This window comes from Psammomys obesus, unplaced genomic scaffold (assembly GCF_907164565.1).
Source record: "Psammomys obesus unplaced genomic scaffold, mPsaObe1.curated_primary_1811, whole genome shotgun sequence".
NCBI classification, from domain to species: Eukaryota; Metazoa; Chordata; class Mammalia; order Rodentia; family Muridae; genus Psammomys; species Psammomys obesus.
Window position 1 is genome coordinate 1369538 of NW_026590681.1, and position 12869 is coordinate 1382406.

Genomic DNA, 12869 nt, shown 5'->3' on the forward strand with positions numbered 1-12869 from the left:
CTTCCTTCCTTCCTTCCTTCCTTCCTTCCTTCCTTCCTTCCTTCCTTTTTTCCTTCCTTTCTGATTTTTTATTTTTAATTTTTGCTTTTGGTTTATGAAGACATGGTTTCTCTGTGTATCCTGGGCTGTCCTGGAACTCACTCTATAGGCCAGGCTGGCTTTGAACTAAGAGATCCCTGTCTCTGCCTTCCAAGTGCTGGGATTAAAGGTGTGCACCACCCAAGTCCATACATAGGTGATCTTTCTATCCGTTGGGTAAACAGATGTCCCACTCTTACAATTCCTTGGCACAAGTTATGATTCACTTTCCCAGTGCAAAGATGTCCTTTTATAATCATTCCTGTGTATCCATCTATATGAACTTGTAAGTTTATTCATTGGTGTAATACCATATATCTCCTGTTCCCTGAACATAAGTGCTAGTGTTTAGGATTTAGCTTATGGCTGACAGACTTGTCCAGAAGTTTCCATCTGAGCCTTAGTTTCAGTGTTGTGAGCACATCTGCAACTCAGCGTAGCTGCCTGGACTTTTTCTTTGGACTTTTTCTCATCAGTGCATTAGTTTATTGGGAGGAGGTTGACTCAAGGCAGAGGCAGTTATCAGACCCATGCTTCCTGAGTTCAGTCTGTGTTACTCTCCTATGGGGATGATTCTGAGTTTGCTACCTTTGTTCTGTTCATGTGGTTAAAGAATACTGTGTTTATCCCACTAGAAAATAATGTGTACACAGAAGAAGGGAGCAGATGAGAAACAACTTCCTTTAGAGGGCTGATGTGAGGTGCAGCTGCACTCCTCCTGATGCTGAGGGATGTGGCCATGGAGGGGAAAGAGTATCTGAAGTGGGTGTGGCTGTCTGACAACAGTACTGTGTAGTATACTAATAGAATATGGTGTGTTTATGACCCCAAGGGTGACTCCTTTCTCCATGTACTCCTTACCCTTTCCCTGGGAAGGGTTCACCATTGTTCCCTGAAATCTGGTTGCACTAGGATCCTGCTCCTTGAACTGAATTTCATACAACCCTGTTTCCTGAAGATGCTGGTGTGTGGCAAGTAGCAGAGAGGCTGCAGTGGAGAAGCGTGGCACTTTCTTGCTCAGAGAATGACAGCCTGCCTGTTCTGTCAAGAACAGTAGCATGCCATATGCCCTGTGAACCGCTCTGATGAATGAATGTTTCTCCTGCTCTTTGATTTTTAAAGAAAAAAAATAATTCTTTGCCGTTTTGTATGTGAATACAATACTACTATCTACTCCTCCCACTTCTCTTTCCCGATCTCAGGCCTCCTCTCAGCCCATCCACAAAGTCCAGGTAGTGCTGGCCAAGGAAAGCTCTCTAGACAGGGAATGCTTTGGGAGGTAGCACTTACTTCAGGACTCTCTGCCTCAGTCATTAGTCAGGTGGCACTTGTGTGCATGCCAGGATATGTGACAACATTTTGTGGCTCTGCCCAGTGGCTGCCACTAGTGTCTCCATCCTCACCTCCACTGTGAGACTGAGAGTGTCCAGTATGACAGGTCACCACAGGAAACAAAGTCTGTCAGGACCACTGCTCCCAGTTAATCCTGCAACATTTCAGGGAGCTGCAGGGCTGATTAAAAGTTTTTCCCTGAAGTTTCTCTTTTATCAGGGAAGAAGTAGTAGACTCAAAAGTGTAGGTGCAGTTCCTCCTGTACTTGGACTAAATGGGTCCACTTCATATCCAAGCCCGGCCTTCTCGTGCTCACTGTATAGAACTTTCTATGTATACAGCGACTGGCAGATTTGTAAGAAAGTGGCCAACAGAGAAGAAAGTTCTCGTTGAAGTCTGGCTGCTCTGAATGGGACTCTTGTGGCAATGCCCATTGCTGATGTTCATCTTCTCTCTGTGCAGGGCTATTTTCTTCTTTTTGAGTCAATGTTGGATTCTGTCCTTTATGCGAAGAGCAAATACTTAGCAAAAGGAGGATCAGGTAAGTACGACATTTCAGTTTTAATCTGATTTCAACATGGTACAACCAAATGAACATTTGAATTTCAAGCACACTGTGCATGCCTGAGAGTTTCAGTAGAGATGAAAGATGTTTCCACAGAGTGAGCCTTGCTCAGTAGGTGTGGGGACTACAAGGCCAGGGTTTCTTAGGATATCTTTTACTAGAAGGTGTTTGTTTGTTTAAAAATATAAGGCCTATGTTTAGGACGATTTTAATATTCAAATTAAAATTTATCAGAAGCATCTATTTATTTTTTAATCTTTGTATCATTTAGTCCCTGTTTTCCTCACTTAATCTTAGCCAAAGGCCAGTAGCGTGTTTCATAATGAGTTGGAGACTATTTGCTTTAATGGCAAATTTTTCTTACCTCACTAACTTAGTTCAGTGTCTAGAAAGGTTTTAAGCACCTCCCACCTGTAAATCTATATAAGCAGATGCCGATCAACTTGGAGCTTTTTGTTCCATGGCCATGGTTTTTCCATGTCTTGTTCTGGTTGGGAGTGATGTGTACTTGTGGGTCTTGTGCTTAGATGGCTGTTGTCCTTAAGAACAGGGAGTATGTTTATTTTGAGGAAATTCATGGCTTCTTGAACACAGAGTGGAGTATTTGTGCATGGAATCCTAGTGCCTCCCTTCTACCTGCTTTTCCCTGTTCCTCCGTGCTTTTCCTTGTCCCTCTTTGCTCCCAGAGCTCCAGAGTCAGCAGACAAATGCTGCCCCAAGGAGATGGCTGCAGGGACCAATTAGAGCGGACAGCGCTGGCCCTTTACAAGGCTGCTGCTCTTAGTACTTGTCAGTACTCTTAAAGTCCTGTAGGACAGGGCCTCCAGATGGTGGAACACTCCAGCAGTGCTTGCTGTGTGCTCCTCTTTCCTCAAGGTGCACTTACTGTATGTTCTCAGCATCCACTGTGAATTAGTTCTTGATCTCTGCTGTGAACATGGATAGAATTTTAGATGATTTACCCTGAAACAACTGCATGTCTGTGGTTATTGTGGTATCTTTTTGTGTCTGAAGGAAATAATATCACTTGATGATTCTCTAGTGACTATAACCATCATCCTTGGTTATGTTATACATAATCCTCACCACAGCCCTTTGAGATTTGGGGCACAGTCTCAAAAGGTGTCTAGGAAGATGGTGCCATTAAGCAGCCTAGCCTGCCTTTATTTTTCTTTTTTGGTTTTTAAACCCATATCTGCCTAACCTAATCAATATTCATGTTCTTTTACTAACCCTTGTTTTTCTATTAAAATGCATTCAAAACATCTGACTCTTGCTGTGGGGTTCTAGGGAACGCCCCCCCCCCATACCTCCCCAGTGGTGTCCATTGATCTCACTGAAGAACTGACAGCAGCTAATGCATTTAAATGGAGTGCTCAGTGAGATTCATTAGGCCCCCACAGCCATGGGACTGTGGCAGCTGGAGGGATAAAAGAGAGGTTAATGATTCTAGCTTAGTCTATATTTTTATATAACTGATTAACATTAGGATCATCTGAGGGTGTAGTCAGAAGAATCAGCATTTAGCTGGCTGAGCAATGCTATGGAATGCTATTTGTTAATATAATTAGGAGAAAAAAGAAATAATAGATGAGCAATGTGAAATGAATGAATGCTGTCATCAGATGCTCATGTGTATTGTAAAGTTTCACTTTGTTTTTCTGAAGGGAATCCTTACTAAGCAATCAGTAATGCAGAAATTCTAGAAAGAATAATTGCATTACAGAAGGGGGTGTTGGTATCGTAGGCCCACATGAACATAATGGGTCCAGGATGTAAATTTGAGCTTATCTCTCTCCTCCTCTCTCCACAAAGAAGATTTAAATCAATGTAAAGAAGTACTAAGTTCTTGAATAAAGAAAATTAATGCCAAAAGATGTCAGCTCATCCAAACTTACTGTAAAAGATGGTGAAATCCAAAACTATTAACAATTATTAAAGGTAGATGAGAATATGTATATTTTCCCTTTTGGCGATGTTAAAAATTATACAGTAGAATTTATAAACTTGTACTGTTGTTTGTACCAATAGGTTTTTCCTTAACTTAAGGTGATTATGAAACTTATGTTGAAAAGTAAACAGAAATGACAAGAAACCACCAAAGTAGCAAGGCCCTGGGGCGATGGGGACAGGGGGAAAGAGCACTGCTATGTACTAAAGTGCATCCTGAAGTCCAGACATTTCTGGTTCCTGTGTGGGAGAGGAGTTAAAGAGAGTAGAAAATCTAGTTATAGCCACAGATATAACTAGCACCTTTACAACGCTGGAAATTATTTTTAATAGCAAATTAAAAGATAATTTTATTTAAAAATAAAACCCCAAAAAATTCTTATGTCCTATGATTTTGTTGAAGCTGGTAATTATTTCTAAAAGGATTTCCTGTGTGAATAACCAGTCATTTGCAAAGAGTTAACCCTTCTGTACCTATGCTTTCTTTTCTTACCTATAACCCTTTGATAAAAACAAGAAATGGAATGTCCTTTCAAATACAAATTACTAAATGACTAATTAGAGCTTGACTAAGAATGAGATCTTAACCTGCTTTGAAAGATCCTCCGTAAAATACCTACTAATTACAACAAGGCAGAACAAGTCAGTTTTAGTATGGAAGCGCAGCCACCTACTGTGGGAAATCAAAGCTGACAAGCTCCAGAGCAGAAGGGATTGAAATTGTAGTCTGTTAATAGCATGTAGAAGTAATTCTTCTGGAATTTGCTCAAAATCAACAACCATTTCTAAAATTATTTTTAACAGAAGAGGTTGAGAAGCTGTTGATGGCAGCGTCTTCCTCATTACAGGAAGGAATTTTTTTCCTACTTGTCATTACACTGTTTTGGACTATGGAAGCAGGTCCCCTTTCTAAGAACCTCACTGCATTTTGGGCTCTTTCCAGTTTTTATCTAGTTCTGAGTAGTAGGGTTAGCAGCCTGCTGGAGCTCCCTGCTTCTGATTCCCTTACGGGGACTGACGGTCACAAGGGGTTTTTTGTTAAAATATGGATGCTCAGGCTTCATTGGAAAAGGCCTTTGAACACAGTCCAGAGGCAGAGTTCTGCTCTTTTTTTTTTTTGAGTCTATTTTTTCTTCTTTTATTTATTTTACATCCCAAGGGTGCCCCTCTCTCCTCTCCTCCCAGTAACCACTTCCCCCCAGAAACAACTGGGTTAATTGTCTCTGCTGGTCTTCTTGTGAGGTTTCTATCCTCCCCAAGTCCTCCCATCTTTCCTCCATCACTTCCACAGGACCCCCAGAGCTCCATTCCATATTTGGCTGCAAGTCCCAGCATCTGTCTCTATCTGCTGCTGGCTGGAGCCTCCCAGATGACAGTCAAGTTAAGTTCCTATCTGTAAACATAGCAGAGTATCATTATTAGAGTCAGGGGCTGGCTCTCTACTGTAGGATGGATCTCAGGTTGGACTAATTATTGGTTGGACTTTTCCTCAGTCTTTGTTCCCTTGTTATCCTTGCAGTTGTAGGCAGGGTAGTTTTTGAATCACAGGTTTTGTCGGTGGGTTGTTATTCTTCTTTCCCTAGTTCTGCTTGGCTAGGAGGTGGTCACTTCAGTCTTCATGCCTCCCCACCCAACTCCATCCTGTTACAGAGTCCTGCTCTTAAGAATTTATTTTCATTGCTTCCCTTTACAGCAATGAGGTAAAAGGATTTGCTGCAAAAAACTGAAATTTTTGTTGCAGTGGAAAAAAGGATGTATTGAAGGGCAGGGATCTTACAAAGTATGAAAATTGGGAAGTGACACAGCCAGAAACAGTGCTGGACAGTACCCATGGGCTTCAGAGTGGAGGCTGCTACATGTGGCTGACACATTACATGTGTAGGCACCTGGGGCACATCATGTGCCTTCTGAGGGACAGCAGAGAAGAGCACAGGAGCACAGCCACATCAGAGGCTACGTCAGGAGCGTCATTTTTTTCTGTTCCTCCTGTTCTCCCAGCCACTGTACAGTTTCCTTTTCACCTGCTATTTCTGTCCTGTGGTCTGTCACTCAGCAAAGTGAGCAAGCCTACACATTTCTGCTTTGTTTACGTAGTTTTATTAATAGTTACAGTGTGTTTGCTCTTTCTCCTTTCCCTTCCAGCAAGTGCTCATTTGCTTTATAAGGGCAAAGCTCTCCCCCTTTGAAAAGCAAGGCAGTAGACTGGCATGCAGTAGGAAGTCCATGATGTCTGTGGACAGACCTCAAGACTTGGGTGACTGCCTGGCTGGCTCTCTTCTTAGCTAATGAGGACTGTTCCACTTAGTGTTACTTATTGCCTACCTACAGTCTCCTTCTTAGTACAGTGAAGATTATGGGCCAGCTGTAGAAAAATCTCAAAGTCTAGAGGAGGTTCTTGGTACAAGGCATTTTTTCAATATGTATTAAGTCTCCTCCTGTGTTCTTCCTGGAAACAAAAGCAGCATTGGCTTGTGCCTTTCACAGTGGTGAAATGGGTTTGAACATGGCACCTTCATCCAGCACATTGAATGTCATACTTATGCATAAAGGACATCACACAGGAAGCCATGGAGGCTGGTTTCTAAGGCTTAAAGTTTCCTATACTGTCTACTTGATCTTCACAACTTTTCATCACCTTTGTTATTTTGGTCAGTTTTTTCTAGAAATGCCCTGATTATATTGTTTACTTTTCAGCACATAGTTTTTTCAACTACATATTAACTCTACCTAAACAGCTTATCACTGTTTATAAGGTAATATGGAGGAATAGGTCTAGTTCCCGAATAAATATTTAATATTCTAAGTTATTCTTGCTCTATAAATTGGCAAGTGTTTACAGTGATTTGACTCCTGTGTGTTCATATTTTGTGGGAACTGTATTCTTGTACTCCTTAGTCTCATCCTTTAAGCCCAGAAGTTTGTGAGGCCTTCCCTAGGGATAAAGGAGTTCCCATCTTGGTCTGCTCACCGTGAGCCATTCCAGTGACAGATGATTTCTGGGCAGTGAATCGAGAAGGACACAGATGTCAAAGCCATGGATTTATAAATGGTCTGGTAACTAGCTGCTTTTATCCAATCAGCACTTGGCCAATTTCACCTACAAACAGGCATAATTATTCAATTATAGCTTCTATATGACAAAAAAAATCAAGTGACAAATGTGTGAGAATGTGAAGGTAAAGGGTTAGTGGGGTTCTGGCAGGTAGCCCAAGATTTGGGCAGCTGTGAAAAGTTATACTGAACCCCTTTACCTCTACAGTTTATACCGTTTACAAATCTTCATGAATATTCATATCTTTCTGAGAGATAAAAAAAATCATTTTTAAATTCAAAAATAAAAAAACAAGGATTTTTTTATACCTTTGAAATATAATTAGCTTGAAAATTGTACCTCAACACTTAGAAAAGGAAAAACATTCTGCTCTTGATTTTTTTTTCCCCTTTGATCATAGTTTGCACTTCATTACAGTTTTCCTTATGAAGGTGCCATCTTTGTTCTCCATGGTGTCCTTAGCACACCACACAGCTTGAGGGAGTGGCAGATTGGCTGCTTTTGGGTAGAAGTCTATGTTGAATTTTCAGTGTGACAGGCCACATCCTGCCCTCTATCTAGCTCTGGCGCCATAGTGTTGCAGCTTTGGATGATGGGTAAGTATGCTGGTGCAGTGGTCTTACAGTGAGTTTACAAACCCAGGCAGCAAAATGGCTTGATGCTCTGAGGCATCTGAGCCTTATGAGTGTATTAAATTGTGTGACTCTGCACATTATGTGTAATGCTGTAGCATGTTTAGTTCCCATCAACTGGAGGAGCAGTGGCACTCCTGACAGTAACAGTCAGCACCCCTGCTCAATTGTCTTCCCTCTTTTCTCTGGCAGGATATCTGGGTCTGACCCACACTGCCTGTCTTGTGGACAAGGCTTCATTGAACACAGCCGTTCTGCTTTCACAGTAACTACAGAAAGCGGTGATTTCAACAGCAACAAAACCGAATGTCTTCCAAAACCTAAAGTGGTGACTTTACAAAAGATGCTTGCTAACCCGACTGTGCCTTAGTGTGTTCCTTGGGCTATAATGCAGAAAGATGCAACTGGTACAAAGGCCCATAAAGGGTCTAAGAAGCTAGCTAGATACCCAATGCTACCTCAAGATCTGTTTTTGTCTTCATGGTTTCACATGTTAAGGATGTGGCTCAGAACTAACTGGAGTGCCCATGGTAGGCCTGTTGTTACTCAGCATCCCAGGAGCAAAGTAGTTTCTTCGAGGAATTGACATTTCTCACAGTGGAGCCATCCAGAGAGCTTGTCATGCTAAAAGAAGAGGAGAAGATGGCCCTGAGCCCTGGGCCCTGTGTAGCCAGCACAGCCTTGTAAACGGCCCCTGTGGAATGACTGCAAAAGCTGAACTGTTAGGCAGCATTAGGGCCTGTGTCCTGCTTTGATGCTGATCTTATGCCAGCCTTTATTTTAAAGATAACTTAGAGTTATTATCCTTGAATAATATAGTTTCCAAGGGTGGGGTAGAGGGCAGTCTTTAAATCTGAAGATTAGCTAGTGATACAGGAACATGGAACCAACGGGTTCTTTTTTTTTTTTTTCATTCACAAATTCCCTAAAAGTTTATGCTTGAGCTATTCACAGGAAAAGTTAATTTTCATATTAGTCACTAGAAAGAGAAGCTGTGTGCTGTGTTTTGTTATAAAGACCTTTATAATCCCACAACATTTTTCTAGTTCTTCTAAACCATTCCCCACTGCCCCTTCAGTGCCCTCTTGGCTTTCTTCCTCCTCTTCTCCTCAGTCAGGTCCCTTTGCTACTTTCCTTGTGCCATAAATTCTGGTGCCAGTGACACATCTGGTGCTGAGCCTTATAGGCATCTGCTGTATGCTTCTACATGTGTGCCCATGGTCTTCAGTTTTCTATCTTAGACTCAGATAATTCCACATCTTATGTTTCTTCTCCTCATTAGCGTTTTTATTGGTGCCCAAAGCAATATACCCATTCCTCCTAGGACTGCTCATATTGATGCACTTTTACAATTGCTAGTCTGTTTAGCTGCACTGTTCCCGATTCCTCCTCATCTCAGCCAGTCATTCCTGAGTGCCACCTCCCAACTGTCCTTCAGTTCCATTTTCCTCTTTATGCCATACCCCCACCTGGTTTTCACTACCCGAATCATTACATGTTTCTGAACTTGCCTGTTTTCCTCCCAGTCATTCTTCACATTGTACTTCAAATGGTTATTATAAAACAAAAAACTGACCACAGTGCTACCCTAGGTAAAATTTTCTTAGTTATCATTCTTAAAGTAAAGTTCAGTTCACTATAGTGGTTTACAGAAGCCCTTTTGAGCCCGTGTCTCTGCCTCTTTAGTTAGAATGCAAGTGCCAACCCTTAATGGTGACTGATACACACCCTCACTCTGCTGGAGCACCCTTTCTCTCCCCACTCTTGAGCTAGTTTCCATTCTTACAAGGTAGCCTGCCTTCCCAGCTGTAGCCTCGTCTGAATTTGTTGATCTTGCTGGTGAGCCACAATGCCTTATGTTTTCTCTTTTGAGGCAAGTCTGGGCTACATGAGATCCCATCTCAAAATAAATAGATACATCAAGTTTCTTGAGGGTAGGAGTTTGTTTCCACATTCTTTAATTTAGATTGCATACTTAATGATCACTTTATATTAACTAAGAATGTAGTTTGAGCGGCCCCTCTGCCTGCCCATAAAACTCCAATGTGATGTTCCCTCCTGTGGTGTTAATATACTTTACCAGATAGTTTGTCTCTTTCTGTGTAATATAGGGGAATATGGGAAATAGCAGTTTAGAAGGCTGTTTTTAAGTTGTCATATTTTAAGTTTTAGTATTAGTATGCTTGTTTAAGGTTGTTTTAGTGATTTTAATAGAAGTCCATTATTGGGAAGCTAACTTTACCATCATGATTATAGGCACCTGGGTAATTCGGTTGTTCTATTTCTGTTTTCATTGATCTCTCCTTGCCAGTTGTCCATGCATATAGGTTTGATATTTACATTTAGCCATTTAAAGCCATCCTTTCAGAGAAGAGACGTTGTTACATATATGACATTTTCTTTATTCTAGTCTACCCTGACATTTGCACTATCAGCCTTGTGGCTGTGAGTGACATGAGCAAGCATGCGGATAGAATTGCCTTCTGGGATGACGTCTATGGCTTCAACATGTCTTGTATGAAAAAAGCAGTTATTCCAGAAGCTGTTGTGGAAGTTGTAGATCATAAGACTCTTATTTCCGACCCTTGTGGTATCAAGGTAGGTATGTGGGCATTCCCTCTTTGTCTGTGGACTCCCTCCACATGCCACAATCCATAGATGTGCAGAAAACCCTTAATGCAAAATGAGGAAGTGTCTGCAGGTGGCCTGTATGCATCCTGCCATACACTCTAAATTGTCAGTTACTTCACTTATACTTACTGCAAAGTGAGTGCTGTTCTAGTAGTATACTGTATTGCTTGGGGCATTTGAGGAGCTAGGCATGCACGTGCTCAGTGCATGTGAAAAGTGTAATGCTTTCAGTCCACAGTCACCTGGATACAAGGATGTGGAGCCATAACAGAGAATGTCTGCTTATTGCCTTTCCATGTGGGTCTCCTCTGAATTTAATTTAGTCTAAATCAGGCTCAAACATTGCTGAGAATCACTTCTTATTCCATTTGTTAGCCTTCAAGTGCAAGGGCTGGTTAAATCGCTTCTACATAGTTTGGCCTCCTGAAGGCTGGAGGCCTGCATCTGCACTGCTGGCATCTGCCTCACTGCAGCCTGGCTTCAAGCTGGCTTCTCCTGTATCATTATTCTCACGTATGTTCCATAGTTTAACTTCTTGCTCAGATTTCTTCCAGCCTTGTTAGATTAATTGCAATGAACTTACCTGAAACTACATGGCAGCTGTGCTGAAATATCCTCATTTAGTCCTTTTGTACATATTAGCCTATGGATTTACTGTGACTGTTGAGTTAACATGGGCTCACCATAGCTTGGAGAGTGTGAAGATTTCAGCAATGGGTTTAGAGCAGTGTCTACTTCCTTTTTTAATACATCATTCTCTGCACAAAGGAGATTCCTCAACAAGCAAACCTGATTAACTGTGGGGCTGCTCGGTGCCCTGGTGCACTGATGGCCACTGTGGGCCTGTTAGGGGAACAGTGACTGCCACCTCGGCTCTACTGCAGAGCAGGAGGAGAGCAGGGAGATGGAGTGCTGAGCTCTCTTCTCTGATGCCCTTTGCTTGATCCTTAAACTACTGTGCATAGTTGAAGTAGCTAGTCTGTGATTCAGCACTTAAAAGCCCCCACACTGTAACTTTCTTTAACATGTTTCTTCAAGTATCTTAAAGAAGGTAATGTCTCAGGCATGGCTTTAAATTCTATCACTTGTCACCCCTTCCCAAAGTGAGTTGGAGAACTTGAGCGAGGGCGATAGGCAAAGAGAAATGGACTGTTTATTTCCAAGATGAATCCTTAGTTCTGCTGTTTGGTTTGAATTATTGTGGCTTTTCCTACTGTCTAACAAACACCTTTAAATACATTGAAAAAAATGAAGTTTTCCAGCAGTATTTCCCTTCACCAGCATGTGTCAAGTTACCATTTCCTCTAAGAAGGTAAAGGTCATAACCTGAAACGTAGCATGTGTGGGTGGTGTGCAGTGGTGGTATGCAAGATGACCTTGGATCAAGCTTGAACAGTGGGTTCTAAATGTGAAAGTCTTTAGTATGTCAGCAAAACTAGGACACAGATCATAGCATGCGTTTATAGATACTGTTGCTTACAGGAAGTCAAAGTAGAAGATACCAACTTGATTTAAAGAACCCTCTATTAATACTCCTTTGGCTTGGAAAGAATCCTCAGAGTGGTGTGTAATTAGAAGTTAGGAAACACTGGTTTACAGCTGTTTTGCATTAGTCAGGCTGTGCTATTCCTGTTTACTGATCTTTTTTTTTCTCTTTTCTGTTGGGAAGCATATAGATTGCCACACTACATCTATCTCAGACTTGGAGTTTTCTTCAGATTTTACCCTGAGAACCACAAAGACAGCCATGTGCACGGTAAGCTGTCCCTTTCCACTTTCACAGATCTCACTGGCAGTGCAGTTGATTGGCAGAGTAATGAATTAATTACCAGGCTTGTGATAAATGAAAACGACTATTGCCATTGACAGTCTGTCTTTGCTTTTGCTATCATTGCGCAGATCTGCTTAATAGATGAGTAGACTTGAGAAGTCACTGCAGCTGGGTGTGGTGATGAGCGCCTGAAATCTCAGCGCTCAGGAGCTGAAGGACAGCTGAAGCTCTACGACCTTGTCTCCTACAGTTAGTTTAATTAGTAGACAGCAGTGGGCAATCTTGTTGTTATTGTTGTTGCTTTTTCCTTTTTTCTTTCCCTTTTTGTTTATTATCTGTCATATTCAATGGAGAACATTCGACTTTAGCTGCAAAAACAAAAGTTCTTATCTTATGCCTCCCAGTAGGTCCCCACATCTAATTTAGATTTAAGGAGTCACTCTGGCACAGGAGAAAAGATATGGCCTTTGAAATGGTAGGCAGATCCAAGTACACATTTGACTTGGGTTGTTGAGGTGGAGTCTCACTGTGTAGCCTAGTTCTGTCTCTATATGGATAGCTTGTGTGCAGGAGTGCAAGCCATATTAAGCCCACGCTGTCAGGAAACTGTAAGAAGTTTAAACTTAGAGGCAGATACACCTCTGTAGTATTGAATGTTAATACTTCTAAGAATTTTTTGTCACATAATTTTATGATAAAACACATCTTCCTATGATGACAGGAATGCAACAGTCCTTGAGTACATGTGTATTGAACATTCTGTCACTCAGTTGTCATAATCATTTCAGTTGTCTTAGTCTAGGATGTCGCATATGATGAGGCATAGAAATGCTGTTATGTTTTACATGTACAAAGTGT

At 41.6% G+C, this 12869-nt stretch overlaps 1 protein-coding gene across 2 annotated transcripts in view; it reads left to right on the forward strand.

The window, feature by feature from the left end:
• Prmt3 (protein arginine methyltransferase 3) overlaps positions 1-12869 on the forward strand; it is an 84892-nt gene that overhangs the window by 38782 nt on the left and 33241 nt on the right. For both annotated transcript variants that reach the window (XM_055608373.1, XM_055608374.1), the window contains exons 11-13: positions 1873-1951; positions 10020-10207; positions 11910-11996. In XM_055608373.1, the coding sequence (XP_055464348.1) occupies positions 1873-1951; positions 10020-10207; positions 11910-11996 (354 nt within the window). The remainder of the gene's footprint in view (positions 1-1872; positions 1952-10019; positions 10208-11909; positions 11997-12869) is intronic.